At 37.9% G+C, this 24,290-nt stretch overlaps 1 protein-coding gene across 3 annotated transcripts in view; it reads right to left on the bottom strand.

Moving 5' to 3' along the window:
- The window catches only part of Kif20b (kinesin family member 20B), a 55,321-nt gene that overhangs the window by 18,932 nt on the left and 12,099 nt on the right, over window positions 1–24,290 (bottom strand). For 2 of the 3 annotated variants that reach the window (XM_021152144.2, XM_029472898.1), the window contains exons 7-24: window positions 22,918–22,954; window positions 22,242–22,466; window positions 21,634–21,745; window positions 20,562–20,633; window positions 20,326–20,472; window positions 19,927–20,086; window positions 18,864–19,151; window positions 17,428–17,567; window positions 17,125–17,263; window positions 15,917–16,145; window positions 14,800–14,834; window positions 9,757–9,898; window positions 6,546–7,782; window positions 5,891–6,029; window positions 4,539–4,658; window positions 2,768–2,828; window positions 1,523–1,648; window positions 63–190 (exon numbers count right to left, since the gene is read on the bottom strand). In XM_021152144.2, coding sequence (XP_021007803.1) covers window positions 63–190; window positions 1,523–1,648; window positions 2,768–2,828; window positions 4,539–4,658; window positions 5,891–6,029; window positions 6,546–7,782; window positions 9,757–9,898; window positions 14,800–14,834; window positions 15,917–16,145; window positions 17,125–17,263; window positions 17,428–17,567; window positions 18,864–19,151; window positions 19,927–20,086; window positions 20,326–20,472; window positions 20,562–20,633; window positions 21,634–21,745; window positions 22,242–22,466; window positions 22,918–22,954 — 3,537 coding nt within the window. The remainder of the gene's footprint in view (window positions 1–62; window positions 191–1,522; window positions 1,649–2,767; window positions 2,829–4,538; window positions 4,659–5,890; window positions 6,030–6,545; window positions 7,783–9,756; window positions 9,899–14,799; window positions 14,835–15,916; window positions 16,146–17,124; window positions 17,264–17,427; window positions 17,568–18,863; window positions 19,152–19,926; window positions 20,087–20,325; window positions 20,473–20,561; window positions 20,634–21,633; window positions 21,746–22,241; window positions 22,467–22,917; window positions 22,955–24,290) is intronic. The other variant, XM_021152143.2, reaches the window with a different exon arrangement.

Raw genomic sequence — 24,290 nt, 5'->3', positions numbered from 1 at the left:
GGAGGGAGGGAGGGAAGGAGGGAGGGAGGGAAGGAGGGAGGGAGGGAGGGAGGAGATGATACCTGCAGCTCGTCCTGAAGCTTGCTGAACTTCCTGGTAAGCATATCTAGGTCATCCAGGGTTCCCGTGTTTAACCTCAGATTACTTCTGGTTTCCAGATCTTTGAATTTTTCTTTCCATTTATCCAATTCTGATTTAAAGTGAGTGCAGACAAATGTTATGATATGTAGCAATATAACAGGCCAAAAACAAAGAAAAAAAAATCAGCAGAGCCCAAAATACAGACCAAGATGGGACTAAAATTATTCCAACAGCTGAACTGTACTGAGTCTCACAAAATTCTTTAAGACTACTTTGTTTGTTTGTATGTATTGTATGTATGTATGCATGTGCATCGCATGTATTTATGTATGCATCACACATGAGCCTGGTATACAAGGAAGTCAGAAGAAGGTATCAGATCCCTGGACCTGGAGTTACTGATGGTTATAAGCTACCATGTGAGTGTTGGGAACCAAACCTGGGTCCACTTTAAGGACAAAAATGCTCTTAATCTCTGAGTCATCTCTCTAGCTGCTGTTACCAAATCCCCAGTGAACAAAAACTACAGGGATTTCTCATGTACCCAAAGATTATTTTTCCAAGTACAGAGTATAAATTTATTTCAATCTGAAATAACGTATAACAAATTCTTGTGGTTCTCAAAAAAAATTTTTAAAAATTAAAAAAAAAAAATTTAAAGTCTGTGAAAATGGCTATGAAAGTATGAAAACCTTCATCCACCAGTTCAAGGGCTTACAGAGTACTCGCATGCTGACAGAACACTAATATGCAATCACAAATATGTCGCAGTCACCGTCTGCCATGGTTCCCAAATGTAGATAATGAGGCTAACTCAGCAAATGTACAAAATTATATGTAAAAAGTGTCATAAAAATAAGTACATACATTAATTCCCTTTTTACCAAACTATAACTAGCTTACTTAGTAGCAAGTATTATAATTTTCTACACAAAAGAAAAATAAATGATGTTGATAAAAATGTAATCAGTATCAGTCTGTACAAATACCAAACAAATCACTGTTATGTGCTTACTTTATCAATCAAAGCTCACTTTTCCTTACAGTTTCTCCCCTGTGGATGAGTGTTTATCTGCATGTATGCATGTGTTCCATGTACATGCCTGGGGTCCACTGAGATCAAAAGAGGCATTGGAGCTCCTAAAACTGAAGTGACAGATACTTGGCTAAAAGCCGCCATATGGGTGCGAGGACCTGGACCTAGATTCCCTGACAGAGCTACATGTACTCTTAATCACTAAGTCTTCTTTCTCCTCAGTCCCAGCATGCAGTGTACTTATTTCTTCATGATATACAATTTTACTTAGAAAAAAATAATTTTCATCACAATGGGAAAGGCAAGTGTGTAAGAATTTGGAACTTATGAATTGTTAGAAACGACACTACTTTAGAGAAGGAAGAAATCAGGAAAATGAAGCTTTGAGATGCAGCTGCTATGTACCTGTGGCTAACCAGTCTGCTTCCTCTGACTTGGCCTCGAGCACCCGGTCCTGCTCTGCCTGAGTCTGCTCCTGCTCCACTAGTGTCAGTCGCATGTCTTCAACCAGCTTCTCCTTAACACTGAGATCTGAAGGTTTGAAAGAACCACCATAACATCACAAACAACTTAAAATAGTTTTAAAAAAATTTTTAAATGTGTACAGAAATAATCACTGAAACTTAAGACTTAAACACAAAGGTATATCCATCACCAATGAAAACAGCAATGTATAACAGCAATCTTCCCAATTAGAACAGCAGATTCAACACAATCACTACCAAGATTACATATGTTCTCACGTAGTAGTAGGCAGACTGATCCTAAAATCCATGTGGCAACGTCCAGCACCTAACAGAGCCAAAACAACTATGGAGGAGACACATAAGCGGGAGGACTCACATCTCAATCTCAAAAGGCATCGCATGGCTTCCATAATAGTGAGCTGATCCCGTGAGGGCATATACAACAATAATTAGAAATCAAAGACCAGAAAATAAACTTATCACATTCATAGTTTATATTTTCATAATTTTATATTTTATATAAAGGTACAAAGATAATGAGGGAAGAGAAAAATAGGAAGGCCCCCTATCAGGCCCCCCAGGGATAACTGTAGAAGGGACAGGAAGGAAGGTCTTGTGCAGAACACCAAGCATAAAGACCTTTGCAAAACCAAATCAAACCGAATCCCAGCATAGAGAGTGAAATTGGGCATAAAACCCCACTCCTAGTTGAGAAGCCATTGGCAACTGTTGCCTGCTGGGAAAGGAAAGGTCACTTTTCTCTGAGGATAGCACCTGCTAAGTCAGCCTTGCTTCAGTGGAAGCCCACAAATCCAAGCCACACAAAGGTAGAAAAAGCTGACCTTGGACAGAGGGAGGGAGGGAGGTGGAAGGGTAGAGAAAGGGGGAGAGGGAGGGAGAGGAGACATAAGGTTGGGAGGGACAGGAAAGGTAAGGTGGATCTGATAATTGGGAGGAGAGTGAATATGATCACAACACATAGTATAAGATTCTCAAAGAACTAATAAAAGTGTTTTAAAATACACTGAGTGAGTATTACTTAATGTTTGTCAAATAATCATAATTTTAGGTTTATAAGTTATTCAGCAGAATTAATCATTTCAACATTTTCAAAGAAAAATGTTAACTGTTATTGTACTATTGAACAGTCAATTTAATTCTAGAACAAGAACTTGGCTCTGACCTTTGCACACTTTCTCATACTGTTGTACAGCTTCTTCCATTTTCTGATCACTTAACTGCTCCTAAAAATTAAGGAATACAATTAAAGGCACACAGACATCAATACTTAACAGTTGTTAACAGTATGTGTCAGAACATGGTCCAGGAAGGAGTTGGATGAGAATTCTGAGTGCTTGTGAGAACACTCCAAAATAAGGACAAAAATCTTGAGACTTCAGTTCCTTCAAAACCTGGAATTGTTCCTGGAATGTGTTTTGTGCTCCTCTAAGGTGCAGTGTATAGGGGTGACTTGACTTCAGATTACTCATCATTACTTGCTGCTGTTATTCAATGAAATGTTTAAACCATCCTTTATCTATATACCTCTATGGAAAAAAAAAAACAAACCAAGCTCTTGCCATGTGTGGCTTGTCCTTGTATATGCCTTGTGACTGAATACAGCTTGACCTCATGACAAAGTTACTCATGTGACCTTTCTTAACTCTGAGAATATAAACTGTCTGAAGCTCTGAATAAAGTAGGCTATTGCATGAGACTTTAGTCTCATTCACTGGGTCGATTCTCCCAGATCACAAAGCCATTAGAATAGTGAATACATAGGTCTTTATAGGACCTAGGTGTAGTGGCACACACATTTAATCTTCATGAGTTCATTAGACACAGTGAGGCCCTGTCTGCATTGTAAAAAAATCAGAAAACAAGGTGAGTAAGATGGGCCAAGTGAGTACAGCCCAGCCAAGCCTAGCAAGCCTAAGCTCCACTCCTGGAACACAGGATGGAGGAAGAAACTCTCACAGGCTGCCTGTCCTCTGACCACCACACATGAAGTGGGGTATACACGTGCTATGACATGTGCGGACACACCTCTACTCATATAAACACCTGCACACAGAAATAACACATGTGGTTTTAACTAAAAATACAGACAACAATCAAAAAGATTATACTTCTAATATCAGTTGTCATTATACCTACTCAGAAATGTGTTCTCAGGTATCATAAAATGTAAAATCAAGGGAAATGGAAGTATAATATATATTCAGAATTTGTCTAAATCCCCATTATGAAATACAAACTATAGAAAACGTAAGAGCCCTCTATCAAAAAAGCTGTGGTAAAGTTTGAGAAAAGGAATCAGGAGTCTTAAGGGGAAAGTTCAATAGGGACAGCAAGGCCTACAATTCTAGTTATAACGTGTCTGATCACCAAGACTACACTCTCCATTCTCATCACAATCTGTAGACCAGTGGTTCTCAATCTTCCTAGTGCTGGGACCCTTTAATACAGTCCCTCATGTTATGGGGACTCCTGTCTTAAAGTTATTTTTGTTGCTACTTCACAACTGTAACTTTGTTAGTGTTGTGAATCACAATGTAAATATCTGTGTTTTCCGATGGTGTTAGGTGGCCCCTGTGAAACAGCCGTTCAATCCTAAGGGGTTGTGACCCACAAGTCTCTGAGAACTGCTGCTCTACAATCTGTTTTAGGATGGATCATTACAGATCAATCTGGACTATCATAACACTCTATCTAGACTTAAAGAAGTGATCATATGGTTGTAGGGTCTGGTGGCTAGTGCCTATAATCCAGACATCTGAGAAAAGATGGCAGAAGAATTTGCCATGAGGTCAATGCCAGTCCAGACTACAAAGTAAGACCCTATTGCAAAGCAACAAAGTTTAATACAGTAGATAAATAATGTACTTTATTGGGCAATAGAATAATATTACAGCAGAATGGAATGCAAGTATCATTAACAACATGACCACTACCTTAAGCTGCTGAATGGTTCGTTGTTTCATATCTAAGTCCTGAGAATACTGATTTTTCTTTTTCTCCAGTTCATTAATTTTAATCCTCAATAATTTCTCTTCATCACGCATTACAGATACCTACAAAGCATAATTTATAAAGCAAATTGAACATTTTGAGCATTTTTATTATTGTTTAAATTATACGGCCATGTCTTCAGGGAATAAGTCCTTTAATCTCATCAGAAAAGAACTAATACTGTTAAAGGTAAGACATTACTAAGAGGCCGAAGTTTAGCTTTTTTTCTATTCCTTGTCTAAGCATGCTTTCCCTAACTCATCAGTCTTCCTTTCTCCACCTTTACAGCCCCTTTGCCCCAGCAAGTAGCTTCCTGTATCACATGGCCAGCCATATGGTCAACCTCCTTGTCATTTAAACTCAAGCACCATTACTTCCGTGGTCCCCCTCTTCTCTACAAGGTAGCTGCCAAGATTTACAGCTTGCCTGCTGAGGGAAGGAAAGGAAGAAAGGGGAAGGGGATGGGAGGGTTGGGGAGAGGAAGGCTGGGTTCTAAAGATGCTTTCAGATTTTTTTCTTTGATTGAGACAGTTTCTCTGTGTAGTCCTGGCTGTGTCATAGAACTTGCTCTGTAGAAAGGGCTAGCCTCCAGGATGCAGGGATTAAACTTGTGCGTCACCACACCCAGCAAGATGTTTTCAATTTTCATCAGAAGATACAGGGGTGAGGGGGATACTGAGCAAAGGAAAACTAAAGAGCAAGAAAATTATTTGGTCATATGTATTACCTCCAAGGAAAATGACTTGAAGAAATGGAATGGATTTTTTCCCTCCCTAATTGTATAATTAAATTTCCTTTTGAAATTATGTTAATCTATAGCCATACCACCCTGAAGGTGGCAAACATCTAAATTAAATTACAATGAAAATGAGTTCTAAGTTACCCTGCCTATCCTAAATATTAACTTCAAACAAAACTACTTCCCATTTTTTAGAGAAACATAAATTTATACTTTTTAAAGAAAGACTCTAGAACTATATATAAAGCAAACAATATGAACTTTATTCTTTTTTAAAGAAATTCTAGTCCTATAAAGCACATACATTCTGTATATACACACCTTTGGCAGGCAGGGGTCATTTCCAAAGCTATTACATTCACATATTTTGTTTCATGCTAATTTCATTTTATTTGAGTTAGCTATATTTTCTTTTGTAAAATATTAGCACTCATCGTTTTGGAGAAACATTCAAGTTCACAGATATCCTGTTTAATCCTAAAATCTATCCCTAAACTTGGAACCTAGAGTATCTGTAGTATGCAAACGGCCCACACAGCTTTTCATATAACTCACCTCCCTCTGTACCTGCTCAATCTGCTTCTTGGCATCACTGAACTTCTCTCTCAGCTCAGCACAATCTTCTTCCTTCTTCTGAAGGTCTGCTTTGAGATTCTGAGTAAGAAGAGAGTTTGCAGCAAGCTCCTCTTTCAATCTAGAAAGAAGGAAAGAATCATAAACTGCATGTCTATCCTAAACACCACTGCCTGCTTAGGATCAATGTGAGAAAGGGCGCCGTGTCACAGAACTACATCTTTCTACAACATGAAACAGAGCACATGTAAACTAGTAATGACTGCTTCAAGGGGTGTCATGGGGATTTGGAGGAGTTGTATGTAAAATTTTCTGCATACAACTGTTGTTTCTAAAGGTTTTTATGAAGAAAGTTCAAGTGTTTCTCTCATTATATATGCTATGTTCTACCAAATTAATTGACGTCCATCTAAATGTACAAAAGTGACATAGAAACATGAAAGCTGGGAACCAGCAAGATTACTTAGTGGAGAGAGGAGCTTGCTGTCAAACCTCAGAAGCTGAGTCCAATTCCTGGGCCCCACATGTTACAGGAAAATGGACAAACTCCTACAAGTTGTTCTTTGACTCCCACAAACATGTGGGTATGCACAAACACACAATATAAAATGTTTAATTTAAATAAGACTTAGCTCACTTTTCTGTCTCTTGTCTGCTAATTTCATTTTCTTCTTCCTTTGACTGAAGTAACTGTTTTGTATCTTGCAAATTATTCGCCAACTGTGTGATTTCTTCTCTGAACTTGACTTCCTTTGCACTTAAATTGTTGGTACTTCTGATGTGATCCTGATACTTTGCTTCAAATTCCTTTTGATTTGCTTCCAGTTTTAAGATGGCAGATTCCTTCTCTAAAATGCTTTGCTCTAACTCAACTAAGCGCTTACACTCATCTTTCTGGGTCTCTACTATCACTTCAAGGTCCTTTATTTTTGCCTTATAGCAGGTAACATCCTGGGAAAGCTCTGAAAGAGCTTGCTCTCTTTCCGCTACAAGCTGTACTTGAACACCGAGACTGACACTTTTTTCTTGCAGTTCTTCTCTGAGCTGCTGGATGAGACTTTCTTTCTCCTTCAGCTGGTGATCTCTATTCTTACCCTCGCTCTCCTGTGCTCGGAGGTCACTGTTCTCGTCCCTGTATCCTTTTACTTCCACCTGTAATTTTTCAATTTGTTCTTCTAGTCCCTGAATCTGATGAGACTTTTTGGAGGAAGCCTTCACAATCTCTTTACATTCTTCCCAGATGGCTTCAATACTAGCGTGGAAGGAATTTTCCCTGCTGAGCTCCAGAGTGTGATATTCTTTAACCCATGTACTTGAGAAGTCACCACCTGGAAGCTGCTGTGATGTGTTCAGACAATTATCCCCTTTAGCACCATTTGATAGATCCTGGAGATTAAGTAAATCTATTTTTGAAATATGAGAAGGTGAATCAAGTGACCGCAATTCATCTATTTTTGTTTGCATTCGTTTTATCTGTGAAACATTGCTCTTGATAGTTCTTGCAGCAGTCTCCATCTCCTGTGACAATTTCAGGATCCTGTCCTCCTGCTCCTGGTTCACGGCTTTCTGTGTTTGTAGCTCAGCAACTGCACTGTCATAACTGGCCTGGATTTGCTCTACATCTGCCCTCAGGGATGAGTTCTTTTCTTCAAAGAAACAAAGTTGCTGCTGCAAACTCACAACCTGTTTATTTAATTCTGCTTTTTCCTCCTTTTCATTTCTGAGTTCATTCTCACCAATAGTTAAAAGTCTTTTTAGCTCTTCATTCTTTTCCTTCAAAATTCTATTGCCTTCCACAACTTCTGAAACAGACTGTTGCATTTCTTCCCTTTTGTTTTGATCTTCGGTGATGGGTGGACTAACGAGTATAAGCCCTTTAAAAGAACATTGGTATATTATTAATCTAGAAAAAAAATCAAAGTAAAATTTCTGATGAAAAAGTGAAATGGACTTAAAAAAAAAACATAAAGAACTTTTATATTAAAAGTATAGCTTTGGGTCAGAGTTGACAAAAAAGGTCTAAAAAAGTGATGGCTGCTACTTCTGATCTGAACATTTCCAATATTTATTATTTAACTTTAATCCCAGACCTTTATCTTACATTATGAGAGAGGGAATTAGTGAAATTCTAGCAACCACCTACACCCTGAAGAACAATTTCAAAGTAAAGTTACTATGTTAATGATTTACAGACTGAAAATCTCATTAAATTTTTTACAGATAAATATAAAGAGGGGGTTGAAATTCTCAGAATTTATACAGTATCAAAGGTAGGACATGCAGCCCCACCTTTCACTAACTAAACTGCTAAATCCTAATTGTTTCCTCATTGGAGAAAGGAGCCAGTGCTAGTGGCTCGGGTACGGTAGGTATAAAGATCAAGGCAAGCGTAGTGCTTTAGAGATAGGACAGCTGCTAGCAGAATCAATGCAGAAGGGCTCAACTAACTAAGCACGAATGCAGAGCATGTTTGTAGTCTTAATGTCTACATTTCTAGGATAGAGATTGCTCTGCTGGCCCTTACTCAAAGACTGGTGCTAACAGACTCAAATTAGAGATTCAGTTGAAGTGCTTGCCATGTAAGAAGGAAAGCCCAAGATTGATTCCCAGAACCCACAAGAAAAAAGCTGAGTGTGATAGCACACATCTGAAATCCCAGCACTGGCCACTTAGAAAAGTGGATGTCTGGGGCTTGCTGACTTGTAGGTCTAGCCTAGTCAATGAGCCTTTTCCTTAGCTTGCTCTCTTCAGCATTTGTCAGAGCAGTAAGTAACTAAGACCAGGATCTATCTATCTCATTCACTATGGATTAACTTAAAAGCTCACTAGATACAGTTTTAATTAACTTTAAATTTGTAATATCTTGAGCTGGGTAGATGGGTCAGTGATAAGAGCATTTCTTTGAGAAGTTCCATTTCCAGTACCCAGATGGTGGATCACAACCATCTGTAACTCCAGCTTCAGGGGATCTATTGCCTTCTTCTGATCACTGAGGGCACCAGGCACACACACATACATGCAGGAATACTCAGACATAAAAATAAGCACATTTATCTTTTAAAACATATAATTTACTTTATCTAAAGTAAATTTACCTCCTAAAAGAGGAGGTAAAACTTTTGGCATTGTCTCATTTGGCATTGGTACAGCCTTCTCCATATCTCTTATTTAATTCTTATTGTTCTGTTGACGGTTTGATATATAGCCAAAGAACGGCTCAAACACACACACATTCAGGCCTGAGCACAGGGCCACAGGCACACACAACATCCAGCAGCTTTCTTAAAAGCTCCTGAGCTGATTTTCAAAGTTTTCCTATATTTGCAATTGACATTTGTTAATGATTTCTTAGTTTAAAGAGACTAGCAACTCTATAATCTTAAGAATTTGACCTTTTTCTTTTAAAAAAGTTAACCATTTTTAAGTACTTCAAAAAAGTTTTCAATTTACAGTAGTATTTTCTAAGAGACTTTCTTCTAACATTTTAAGTACAGCACAAGTACAGGTTTGTTAGTAATATTTGGCCCAGAATCTGTCAACTATCCCCTATTTGTCCAAATACATAAAAAATGAAGAGTGAAAAAAGAATGAGAACAGATTTTGGCAAAACCACCACCTTTTTATGAAAGGGACTTCTACCTAGCACAGAATGAAACATGAGGCAGTGGTAAAAGCTCAGCTTTTAACCTTGCTGATAACTATAAGACAACTTTACATCCATCTATCCCCTGACAGATTAGAGCATGCTAACATAAATACTCATGGTGGTTAGGCATTCCTAATGCCTGCTCTTGATCAGGTTATTTCCTGTTTATGAGGCATCCCGCAGGTAGCTAAAGAGCCAGTACCTTTCTTTGCTGGTGGCTCACCAAGCTGAAGTCCATCTTCAATTAATCTTTTCCTTTCTGAATGTGTCTGGGTTCTACTGTTCTTGGGCATTTTACTTGTTTCATTACAAGTTGACTTATTGCTGGTTAAAGATGTATCAACCTAAAACAAAATAATTCAATATGTTCTCATGCAGAAAGCCAAAAACACAGGAACTACCCACATTACCTCTCATCAGTCTGTTCTCAAATACTGAAATACTTTGCATGCTGTTTACATCTCACCCTAAAATAACTGGTGCCTTTGGCAGCAGAGAGCATTTAGACAGACATCACTAAAGTCACTCTGAAAACATCCTGTGCCTCAGCTGGAATGAGAAACCTCATGTTGCCAGCTACTCAGAAAAATGATGTGGGAAGGTGGCTCCCGCATACAAGCTCAAGACCAGCTGACCAACACAGTGATAGTCTGTCTTTAAAAACTCCTAAGCTTAAACTAAACTAAAGAACAAAGTGTGCTTTGAAATAAAATGCAAATAAAGTATCACATAGACATTTTTATTAATCTAGATCCAATAACCTATTATAGTAATTGGTAGACAGTAGACAGTAGGTTGCCTGAAAGAAATCATTTTGTTTTTCTCCTGATGCCCTTACCTTATTAAAGTGAGTTATTTCCCTCAGAACATATTCTTGTCAGAAAAACAGAGAAACATATAAATTATTAAAGAACAGATATCTGTGAGGTGTAATATAGAAAGCTACCCCTGCCCAATTATCAAAATATTAAGGCCCATCCAGCCTGGAGTAGGTCTCAGTGGCAGGATGTTTGCCATTGTAATGTATGAGGCTCTGGGTTGTAGACTTAAAATATAAAAACATATAAAAAATATAAAATAATTTAGAGAATAATGATTGGTACTGAATATAACTTTCTGTCAAAATACAAAGAGGTCTGATATTTTGCATGTTATAATCATTAAAAACATATAGGGTACGGGTGTTTCCACTCCATGTACATATGTACACCACAGGACTAACTAGAAAGTATCAGATCTCCTGCAAGTTGAGGTGTGAATGGTTGTGAGCTGCCATGTGAGTACTGGGCAGCAAGCTGGGGCCTTCTGCAAGAACAACTAGTCTTTACCACTAAGCCAACATTCCAGACCCCTAGAAAAGCATTTTAAACAAAGCATGCACACTTAGCTAATAGCTTATATGTTATGGTATTATCCTGCTTTACATCCTATAATAGAAAATAATTTAAAGATGTTCTAATTAAAAAAAAAATCTATAAAAGGATTCGGACTAGCAAGATAGCTAAGCAAACTCTTGTCACGAGGCTAACAGTTGAGTTTGATCTGAGGCCTATGGTAGAGGAGCAGAACTGACTCCTGCATGTTGTCCTCTGACCTCTTGGCAGACAACATGCCCATGCCATGTTAAGAATTAAAGGACAAATGTATAATCCTCACCTAAACCATCTGAATAGGAAATTTGTATTTATGAGATGCTAAAAATCAAAGACTCTCACGGTCATAGTATGTATCTTTCTAAAGAAAACATACTTGTAATAAACACATGAAAAAACAGCAATTTTATTCTATTTAATTTCATGTTTTGGACCCATGACTCAATACCAACCACCATTATCTAAATGTATCCAAATTCCTGTATTTTCAGAATCCCTTCCAACTAGCCTAGGCTAAAACCTACAGTATGCTGGCTAGTTTTTCATGTCAACTTAATATATGCTAGAATCATCTTGGAAGAGAAAGGTCAACTGAGATAATGTCCTACAGATTGTTCATTGGGCAAACCTGTACGGCCTTTCCTTGATTAATGATTGATGTGATAGAGCCTATCTTAATGCAGCTGTTGACACCACCTCTTGGCAGGTGGTCCTGAGCTATATAAGGAATCATGCTGAGGAAGCCACTGAGGAGCAAGCCAATAAGCAACACTCCTCCATGAACTCTGCATCAGTTCCTGCCTCCCCATTCCTGTCTTGAGTTCCTGCCCTCAATTCCTTTGGTGATAGACTATTAATAGGAAAGTGAAAGCTGAAATTAACTCTTTCTTCCCCATGTTACTGTTGGTCATGGTGTTTATCACACCAGCAGCAACCCTAAGACAGCCAGTGCTTATGCATTCCTAGTCTCCTTCTCAAATGCAGAGTACTGTCAGCATACTTAAGAAACCATGTTTTAAAGCAGCTGAATGCCCTCTTTTACATTTTCTACATGTGCAACTAAATAAACTGAACTCAGTGACAGGATAAAGTGATTCTCCTTTCTTAGGTAAATTACTTTGGGATGCATATGCAATTTTAAAATACCTCAGTCTGAACCAATATATAAACATCACTATCTAATTAAAAGATGCTTTATAAAGTTAAATTCTTAAAATATTTTAAAATGTGTTTTTCATACATTAGACTCTGAAATGTATCGACAGTGCCACTCCTTTAATTCTACCTCACAGCTCTTAAACACTCCAGTCTATAACCTTTATGTTTTCAAAGACGGCAACTCACTCACTATGTAGACAAGGCTGGCCTCCAACTCAAGAGACCACTCTTCTTTGCCATCTCAGTGCTGGAACTAAAGGAACGTACCTCAAAGACCAGCATATAGAAATATTTCCATTAAAAAGAAAATGACAATGATTGGAAAATATATTTGGAGAAAACTAGAATGTAAACATGATGCAGCATTAGAATACTTTCAATTTTTAAACAAAAATAACCAATAGCAACACATTATCTAGTATGATCTCATATTTTTATTATTGCTACTTTTACAGACAGGGTCTCAGATAGCCTAGGCTAACTTAAAACTACTGATTCTCCCTTCTTTACCTCCCAACTACTGGAATTAGAAGCATGTACCACCATACCTCACACAATATTACATTTGCTTTAAACAAAATGTTAGTGGGGCATAGGGTTCATGTTTTTAATCCCAGCATGAGAGAGGCTAAGCCAAGAGAGCTGCCATAAATCTGAGGTCAAACTAGGCCATCACTGTGAGGTCCTGACTTTACAAACTAGATAGATAAAATTTTAGAGAGGGGTGTGTGTGTGTGTGTGTGTGTGTGTATGTGTGTGTGTAAACATACATAAAGGAAAGAGAACCAATAAGTTAGTTAAGAAAAAAACCCAGAGCACCCAAACCAGTCTTCCTAGGTTTAAGTCTTTGCTCTTTGACCTTCATCTATGTCATCCTACACAGGTCATTCAGTTCTAGGGGAAGAAAAAAAAAATGGCACAATGGCACAAGCCTCTATTTCAGTACTTGGAAGGGAAGGAAAGAAGACATAATGTTGAAGCCCTGGGCTACATGGCAAATTGGAGGGCACTCTGAGCTATAGAAGACCCAATCTCAAAAGAATAAGTAACAAACGCATCTGTATCATGAAATTGTTGATATTTAAATGAGTTAATATAAAAAAAAAAACAGCTAAGAGTGCCTGGGAAAGTGTATATACATATATACATGCGTATGTATACATATGTACTTATGTACATGCATATGTAGATACACATATATGTATGTACACACACACATATATGTAAATCATCTTCTGTTCTTTCCTTTTTTCCTCTTTAATTAGAAGAAACGTTACATGAGGTCTTTATTTTCAATTTTAGAACATTAATATCATTTTAAACTATAACTACTTTCAGTACTAGAAAAACAAAAGAGGACCCACAGGTAAAACAACAATATTAACCAACCAGCCCTCCCAGAGCTACCAAGGACTAAGCCATCAACCAAGGAGTACACATGGCTCCAGCTGCATATGTAGCAGAGGATGGCCTTGCCATGCATCAATGGGAGGAGAGGTCCTTGGTCTTATGAAGGCTCAATAGATGCCCCCATGTACCCCTACACTGAGGGCAGGGAGGTGGGAGTGGGTGAGTGGGTGGAGGAACACCCTTATAGTAGCAGGGGAAGGGAGGATGGGATTGGCAGTCTGGGGGGAGGGGGCAGGAAAGCAGATAACATTCGAAATGTAAATAAAGGAAATATTCAGTAAAAAATAAATAAATTTTTAAAAAGAAACTATAAAACCATAGTACAAAAAAAAAGAAAAAGAAAAAGAGGAATTGTGTAAACTCACTGTAATGTCTAAAAAGTATAGTATCGACTATCTTCAAATATTAGTCACATCTGATCATATCTTTCTTAAAATATTTTGCTATTTAACAGCATAAATAAGTTAAAAATAATAAGACAGACAGAAAAAGTGGCAAGTTCTTAGCATTAAATTCACTTTAGGTCCACAATCTTGTTTTTGGACAGTTAAGTATCCAATCCACCTAGACCCAGCATCGGTAACTATCTGACCTGAAGTTAACAAGCTCTGCCCATCAAGCAGAAACAGTCTCGGGTCAGACTGTACAATGCCCAGTCCACCCCACATTTAAACACACCACACAATTTGATAAACACTAGTCAATGCATCAAATCAATATAAAACACAACTAAAATAATATAATTTAGTATGTAGTGACAGAATTCATTTCTAGATTATCCAATAAGTCCAAAGATACAATCCCATTTTTAAAACATTTTAAAGAATGGAAGCATAAAGTAGAATATTTGAAGAAACTTTCTATTGACCATCACTGAAAAGTAGTGCACAGGTAAAGGCAGTGCTGAGCACTTTTATACATTTACTTTTATTTGCAACTGTGTGCATGTGTTAGTGAGAGAGAGTGGTGTGTGTGTGTGTGTGTGTGTGTGTGTGTGTGTGTGTGTGTGTGCGCGCGCGCGTACACATAAGTGCAGGTGCCCTCTGAGACCAGATGCTGTTGAGTTCCTCAGGGAACTTGAATTATGTGCACTCTGTGATCCACCTGATGGAGGTGCTGGCAAACTTAATGTGGCCCATTCTGAACTACTGGACCCATCTCTCCAGACCCAACCTCCGAATTCTTTACAGTACCTTCATTTATAGCGCTTTTCAAAACTATTTTAAAAGAAGTACACAAACACAATTCATTCCTCTTTATTCACTCATTATATTCTTGCCAAGACAAAGTAAAATTTAAATTACCTTACTTGATGTCTTGAGTGCCTGAACCAAAGAGTCTGTAAAGATAAAGAATATTAATAAGAAAAATCTATGCATCTAAAACCCTGAGTGGAACACAGCTATTAAATTACACTAAATTCAGAAAACGAATTTTGTCAGTGCTAATATTTAACTACAAGATTATGTTTCAGAAAAACTAACTTTCAAAATTTGGAGCAAACTGACAAGTACATGCTAAGAAGTAGAAACACGGTGACACAGAACTAACAGGTAGCACCTGCCTGGTCCACTTCACAGGGCACCACTGACCTGCTATCTTCTACCTCTCTGCTTTCACACAATAAAAGGTGGAGTGCCTCACCTCTCTTAAAACCCAAATGCCACTACGCGTGCGTGCGTGACTTTCCTGCTTAAAGATCAAATGAAGTATCAGTTCAAAAGACTGTTTTAAACCATTCCAAAAACATTATCCCACTCTCAACTATTCCATGTAAAGGTTTCATAAAAATTATAAATGAACAACAAATTTAACTTCTTTATACGTTTCATTATGATTTCTTATAAAGACGCTTGTTTTATTTCTGGGTTGCTCCTCTGTTTATTTCCTCTCAATTTGATAAGTCTTTTATAATAATAAACACTACTTTAGTTATTTGTGTGTGTGCACACATACCTGCACATGTGCGTGATGTATACATGTGCACCTGTAGGGGAGAGAGGTCAACTCAAATGCCCTTCCTTAGGCACTGTCCACCTTACTCCTTTTGAGCCACAGTCTCTATCTAAGTTTGTGCTTAGTTAAGCAAGGCTGGCTAGTCTGCAAGTCCCAAGACCTATCTCTGTCCGTGTCCCTAGCACTGGGATTACAAACACAAGCCACCATGTCCAGCTTGTTTTGTATAGTCTGGGGACTCAAACTCAGGTCTTAATACATGGCACCAACTTTACTGAGCCATCTGCCTGGTCCTAAAAAATATTTACAGTAGTAAATCACAAAACAGATGGTAAATATATTGAGCTTTGTTATGTAGCTTAAAACATTTTCTGGTCACTACAGTTGCACAAATCCCTATACTCACCAACAACAGTTTTTATGTATTCATAAAAACCCAAATAAGAGTAAAATACATGCACTTACCACTCTCTCTGTTTTTTAGCTCTTCTTGGGCTTTAATTAATTCTTCTTTAGTTTCAGCTAATTCTGCTTTAACTTGATTAAACTTTAGCTGCAAACAGGCAATAGCTTCCTGGGGATCAACAAGAGATGTGATATACAAATGAGCAAGTTCGGCCTGTTTCTTAATATCAGTGACATCATCTTGAAGAGAATGAAAAATATCTTCAACTCCTACATAATTATGAGCTTCCTAGAAATAACAAAAACCACATGTCTAACATTAACAGTGGACTTCACTACATGTGGGCATACCTTAAAGATTCTTTAAATTACATGACCCACCTCCCCCCACAATTATACAAAATTTGTGTTTTAATACACATTTTTTAAAATATAGAATACAAAGCTTGTTTGCTCAGAAATATATCATAAATCTTAGTATGTCATTACAGAACAATTTGATCATCTAGTTCAGTATGCCTCCAATCTCATATGGACGCTTATGTCACTCCTCTATTTCATACATAAGTCCACATCACAAACCATGTTCACATTACACCAGGATGTAGTGACAGAAAGCCTGAAGCTCTGTGGCCACGGCATCCAGTGGTTGAGAAACAAAGCACAGCACACACTCAGAACACAAACAATCCCTTGCAAACGCCCTCATCAGCTTCAGTGGGAGCAGCAAAACTCATCAACTTTCCTGGAGTTATTTTCCAACAAAGGCAAGCCTTTTCATACACAAGTGTTTCTGACTGGATCAGAACAATTAAGTAAGGGACCCTTTACCGGCTCATTTCTGAAAAGAGTATTCTGTAAGCCAACAAAAATGGCTGTTATTGCCTACAAGCAATAGTGACTCAAGAAAAACTGAAATGAAAACAAATGCCACAAAAATGTAAGTTTTTCTAAAACCAGTTGTTTAAATTGTTTGTGCATCTAGCAAAGTGACACACTGCTGTCATCTCTGTACTCAAGAAGCCAGGGCAGGAAAAATGGGGTTCCAGACAAGCCTGGGCTGTATAATGACGGTCTGTCTCAGAAACACAATCCAAAAACTCTACCTATTTACCTATAAATATCCAATACATGCCCATTACAATAAAACCATAAAGTACTGTTTTAGACACTAATATTTCATAGCATTAGCATTTCTCATCATTAACGTGGGGTATTAAATCCTGGTACCAAAAGCCTCATTATTTTTAATATTTTCATTGACATACTTCAGTTTCAAGTTCTATGTCACAAATTCTATTTGTTGGTTCATCTTGACTGTCACATTTTCCAACCAAATCTTTGAAGATTGCCAAGCGACGTTCAGCGTTTTCTTCTAATATCTCTCGTTCATGAAGAAGTGTCTCCCTTTAAAACATAAATTAATTCCATTAAGAGAACAATTTAATCATATGTAACATCTATTTGTATACAGTCATCACTTTCAAAATTCACATAATATAAATTAAGAAATAGCTATTAAATAAATAAATAAATCTCAATTCTTGCCAGGTTATGAAGAAATAACTTACTTAAAATCGGCTTCCCGTTGGCTCCAATACTGAGTGAATTCCTGTGTAACTTCTTCTCGGATTTTAAGTTCCAAGGTTAATTTTTCTTTATTTTCATTTATTAGTCTTTTATTCAACTTTTCTATTAAATCCAACAGTTCCTAAAATAAGCACATATACTTCATAGTCAATTAAAATTGTACCCTTTTTAATGCTAATAGTCTTGCACACAACTACAGATTCCTTAACCTGAAAAACCAAGTATGACTCTCTACATTTTAGAAACAAACCCATACAAAAATAATATTTATCTTAAAGACAGATCTATAAAAGATGTTTCACTGTCTAGCAAACAAACATGTACTGTGAAAATCAGGACACTTATTTTCCACTAAGAAGTGTTCAGTAGTTATGTTTTCTCATTTTATCGGTGAGTTGGATAGCACCACATTTCAGAAACAGAGAATATAAGGACCAAATCTATAAGAAGTGGTAAAGTCGGTGTTAAAATGTCCTATTCACTGAGCATGGTAACCCATGACTTTAATCCCAGCATTCAGAAGGAAGGGGCAGGTGAATTCCAGGCCAGCCTGGGCTACACAGTGAGATTGTGTACAAAAAAAAAAAAAAAAGTGTCCTGCTAGGGAAAGGAATATGATCCAGGAGATACCACTCTTGCTATGCAAGCATAAGGACAAGAGTTCAGACACCACCCCTGCCCCAACACACACACACACACACACACACACACACTCACACACACACTCACACACACTCACTCACACACACACACACTCACACACACTCACACTCACACACACACACACACCTAGATACAAAGCCACATACAGTAGTACACATTTCAAAGCCCAGGGATCTCGAGACGAGGTCTAGTGAGCCCGGTTAATGCAAGAGCAGTGGACTCAAGGGCTTGCTTGTCTCAAAGAAAGGAGAAGGCGCCGGGCATGGTGTCGCACGCCTTTAATCCCAGCACTTGGGAGGCAGAGGTAGGTGGATTTCTGAGTTCGAGGCCAGCCTGGTCTACAGAGTGAGTTCCAGGACAGCCAGGGCTACACAGAGAAACCCTGTCTCGAAAAACAAAACAAACCAAACAAACAAACAAACAAAAAAAAAAACCAAAAAGAAAGGAGAAGGCAGGGACCAACACCTGAGGTTGTTGTCCTCTATCTCCACATGAGCACCACGGCACAAGTGTGAGCTCTCATCACTCATGCATGCTCGCTTACGCTCTCTCTCTCTCTCTCTCTCACACACACACACACACACACACACACAAACACACACACACACACATCCCACACTTATTCCTGACATTGACCTCTGACCTCTACATGCACATACTCACATGTTCACTTACACACACACACACAAAAGAGAGCATCAAGAATGATTCCTAACTTCTAAACAAGTAAGTCAAGCAAAGTTCTTAATACTACCTTGTTCTTTCTGTGACAGGCGGAGACTCGGCACTCCTCTAATGACTTATCACTGTCGTCATCTGTAAGTTCAGTTTCCATGTTTTCTGTTTCTTCATTTTCTTCTAGGTCCTCAACCAAATCTTCCTTTTCAAGCACATCTTCTAGACTATTTTCCCATGAAACAGTTTTTCTTTTTACATTTAGTATTTTATTGTCCAAATTACTGTCTAATGATACATCTTGTAAAGATTTGTTAGACGCAAAAGATTTCTCTTGAGAAGAACTTAAAGTATCCGGAACATAGACCTGTTAAAACATCCAACATGGCTTTTACAAGAGAAAAGGAAAAAACTTCTTTCATTGAAGTTATTTTTTGAGAGTTTCTCACCAGATAGCATCAGCCTGCCTGGAACTCATCTGCCTCTGCCTGCCAAAGCTAGGGTAAAGGTGTGAGCCACTCCACCCAGCCTAACTTTGTAAAGTTAAGTCAAGTGACAATTTAAATACCAACCAACATTTAAAAAAGGAATTAGCATTGCTAAATGAACCTTAAAGTAAGAAAAACCTACTTTGTACGCAATCTATAGGTAGACATGCCTTTCTATGATCTCTGTATTATCTCTAGAAAAGATGGTCATCATTCATATAGGTCAGATGAGTGGCAGAGTGAACAATTCATTCCATAATTACTATGAATCTATAGTCTGTTCATCACTAATGCATAATAGAAAATGTCATTTTACTCCTTTAAGGGACAAAGTTCAAGTTTTTCCTGTTTTTCTAGTTAGTTCAACAATTACAATTTTATTTTCAAGTACTTCCTAGTCTCACAGTAACAGACACAAAATATTACTTATTTCACAGAACCGTTACCAAGGCATGGTGGCACACACCTGTAGTTTCACACTGAAGAAGCAAAGGAGGGGGAAAGTGGGAATATCTGCGATCGCTAGGTCAGGCTGTCTCAAGAAAGAAAAAAAAGGCAATGCAAACAAAACAAAACCCAAACATCTGCTCTTCTAAGGCAAGCAGTAATGCTGTGAGACGGTCATATATTTAGCACAAATCTAAAAACACTCACCCTTTGCGCAGTGGTTGAGAACTTCAGGACATTAAGTGTCTCATCATAGGCAGAGCAAGACTGACTAATATTGATGATCATGCATATTTTCCCTTTTCCAGTGAAAAAACTTTGGAAATAGTGGGTCAGTTTACTTTCTCGGAAAGGCACATGCTGAACCCTATGGGAAATTTTGAAAATACAGCAAGTTAAAGTATATTTCCATGTAGGGTTATGAATATGGCTCAGTATGAGAGAGAGCTCTTGCCTAGAACATACCTATGCACGCACTGCACACACACATATCTGCTATGAAAAGAAAGTAATCACTACAAGTGGTTGTGTAAGAAACGGGTTTTCAGAAAGTACTTTCTAAAGAAAGCAAAGTTAGACTTTGATATTTACACTAAGGACACTTACTTTGACTTTTCACTGTTCTTCAAAACATTGATACACTTTCCCAGAGTCAATAAAGAAGTGTTGATATTCCCAGCCTCTCTTAACCTTTCACCTTCGTTTTGTGTCTTCATGCTTCGTTCTGAACCAGCAAGATCACACAGAGACAATCTAAATCAACCCCCGCCCCAAAAAAAGGTTACTGCAAAATTTTTCAAAATGTTTCAAAATAACTACATTTTAAAAAATGTTCAACTTACTCACTAACTCGTGTTACACGAGGTATTTCAGAATCTTCTATCTGTAATATTCTAATAGTGAATATGCTGTGACTAAAAAGAGGAACACAAAGATCAAGTATTATCATTCCATTTCAATGCCCATGTGCTGTGAGAGACAAACATCTCAAACTGGACTTCTTTACACTAGTTCCGTCTATCATCCGCCACAGGTACATTTTTGCAACTAGCTACCAGACATGTCAACCCCATACTCCACTCTCACCCAGGCAGGCCAACTATCTAGCATCATGTCATCACTTGCCAAACACCAAATCCCTCAAACCTTTACCTCTTGGCACTCCAAATCATGTGTAGTGAGACTCAATATGCAGCTACTTGTGAGGATAAATCAAACAGTTCTAAAGTTAAAGCCAGCCTGGGCTACTGAATGGGACTCTGTTTAAAAATAAGAAGTAAAACAATGGCTGGAGATGGATATAGGTCAGCCTAGTGCATGTGAAACCCTGGACTCACCCTCTAGGACCATGGGGGAAAACAAGAATGTCCTTACAGAGATCATACTATTAGTGAAAATGCTGTGATGTACAGCTACAGTCTTCGAAAATATACCTAAAGCAAAGCAGAAATCTGCCCTATATGCATATGTCCATCTCATTATAAAGAGACAGGGCATTTCCTCCTTAAGAGAAAGAATTTATGCATCTCACTGATAAAGCTTATTCTGTCTCCTACCTCCTTACCCCATTCATCACAAACATCCCTTTTTAACCCCTTGAGGCCTGAATCATTTTCCAAATAGTACATATTAGGGTAAAGCATAGAGAAATGGCCACCTCTTTAAACAACTAGGAAAACTATCCAGGACAGTGACATAAACAGTAAAAAAATGCCTCAGAAACATTCCGCATATTAGAAAACCTAATATCCAGGCAAATCAACTAGTATTTTTATCTACAGGTAATTTTCATGACTACAAATTGACAGTACATTTGAGAAAACCTACTGGTCACATCCATCTAAAACTAGCTTCCTACATTTGCACAAACTACTGTGGTTTTCTCAGGATTGTACCCTAGGGGTCAAGACTTACCTTCTACTAGAAGCATTGTTCAGTTTGGTGAAAGCAACGCTCTGATGCTTCACTCCTAGTTTTAAGAGTCTATATGCTTCTTTAGAGTCGGATACCTGGACCCATTGCAGATCTTTAACAAATAAAGAAGATATGCACTAATTTAGAAAAAAAACAGCATTTGTATTACAGTATAATCTTTTCAAAGTATTTTCCTAGCACCATATAAAATCATTCTTCTGGTCACACATCCTAGAACACCAAGTAAAACTACTCCTTATTCCACAAGGCACGTAAAGATAGACTATAAGACACCTAGTATTTACGTTTCGCAAGCACACATGGAGGACTTAACATTTAACAGTTCCAAATACAAAGCAAAATAGTGTAGAGAAGATCCTGCACGTCATCACCACCAATATAACTAACACTCAAGCAAATCAACCGTGCTAGACCTCTTCTACTCAGTTACAATAAACACAAAATATACTTCCAAAGCACAAACTCATTTTTTTCTGCTAAAAATGGATTTTAAAAAATTAATTAAAAAAATTCCCTGTTTATTTCCTATACTCATAACAAAACCTAATAGTAATTTTGGAACAATATTAAAATGGTCGCTAACTTACCTTTTATAAAAGAATAGCCCTTTATATCTTGGGAAAGGCGTAACATTTTTCTCTTTTGAAACTTAGAGGACACAGGAACAAACAAATCGTAAATACTTTCATTGTAAATCTCAAAGAAAGAAACCCACACAGAATACTTTATATTATCCACATTCAGACTGGACTGGTCACAACTGTTCATGGAGTCTTCAAATTCTGGGATAGTCAAAGAGTTTGTTAAGTTTCCTATAACAACAACAAAAGGCATAAAATTAAGACCTTGACTAAATAAGAAACAGAAATATATAGATCATAACTCCTAAAATCCTTAATCTCTTTATCATTTACACTGAAACATTTTAGGGAGCAAAGGAACAAATATTTGTTGCAATCAAAGCTTAGTTTCTTTTAATCTTACTCGTTTTGAAGTAAGAATAAATCAAATACAAATTAATGCAAATGACCAAGAAAAATAAGAGCAATTCTCTAATTATATATTAAAGTCAGAGAAAATACATTCATGATACTAAGTATAAATGAAACCTTACAACTACTCACAGTTCATATAGCTTTGAAACATTTTGTAGGTACTGTAGGCACTACATGATCAAAACATCAACACTAAGAGTGATTCTGAAAATAAAACCTTTCAAATATATTTCAAGATAATGAACATAAGTGAGAAAAGAATCCTTACCACAAAGAATGTCATAACTGTCATTATGTATGGTAACCTAAAAAAGAAAGTAGAGGTTAAAAACACTTTTTGTTAAAAGCAAAATAATATTTTAATCAGCTATCCAATTAAGCCAAAAACAAATTCATAACCTTTCAAAAACTGTTGGTGTTGGTGTTGGTGTTGGGTTTGGTTTGGTTTTTTGAGACAGGTTTTATGAAGCCCAGAATGGCTCATGTATGTACCAGAGGATACCCTTAAAATCCTGACCTGCCTGCCTCTACGTCTTAGTTGCCAGGGCTACAGGTATGTGCACCATGCCTAGTTTACTCTTATCCAGGCATCCACACTGATGTAAATGATGAGTACAGGGGTCCTGTCACAGCCAGAAGATATTACTTCTGGTCCTCTCCAGACTTTGGTGCTTACAATCTTTCTGTTCCCTCTTCCAAAATAGGTCCTGCTCTTTGGAGAGGGAGGTGTGATACAGACGTTTCGACTGTAGCTAAGCACTAAACTGACACTTTCTCTCTTCCTTTGGCCAGTTCTAAGTTTGAAATAGGATCTGGGACGGGGGTCACAACTGAACAAATGGCTCACTTGTTAAAGGCATTGGCTTCTGTTGAAAAGGACCTAGGTTTGGTTCCTAGCACCATGGTGGCTCATAAGTACGTCTAACTCCAGTTCTAAGAGATCCAAAGCCTTCTTCTGGCCTCGGTAGGCACCAGGCATGTACATGTTATACATACACACACACACACACACACACACACACACACGCAAATGCTCATACATAAAATAAACACAAGTCTTTAAAAACAGAGAGGTGAAGGAGGACCTCACTATGTTTTCCAGGCTGGCACTAAAAACCTGGACTCAAGAAATCCATCCGCCTCAGTATTTGGAATAACTTTTAATTGCAGGCACACCGTACCTACTCCTAAAGTCTTAAAGAGGAAAATCATTACTATTTTCAAAGTTCTAATTAAAACAAATTAATAGCCTTTAAATCTTTAACAGTAAAAATATCTGAAAACTTAAAATCCAGAAAGACAGAACATAAAATCATTTTAACTCTTTGAAACTAACAAGGTACTATCTTCCATAAAACAGCACCCCTCCATAGCATAGCATCCCTCCACAGCATAGCACCCCTCCATAGCATAGCACCCTCCACAGCATAGCACCCTCCACAGCATAGCACCCTCCACAGCATAGCACCCTCCATAGCATAGCACCCTCCACAGCATAGCACCCCTCCATAGCATAGCACCCCTCCATAGCATAGCACCCCTCCATAGCATAGCACCCTCCACAGCATAGCACCCTCCATAGCATAGCACCCTCCATAGCATAGCACCCCTCCATAGCATAGCACCCCTCCATAGCATAGC

The sequence above is a fragment of the Mus caroli genome, chromosome 19, assembly GCF_900094665.2.
Source record: "Mus caroli chromosome 19, CAROLI_EIJ_v1.1, whole genome shotgun sequence".
NCBI lineage: Eukaryota > Metazoa > Chordata > Mammalia > Rodentia > Muridae > Mus > Mus caroli.
This window is presented reverse-complemented; position numbering and strand designations above follow the sequence as displayed.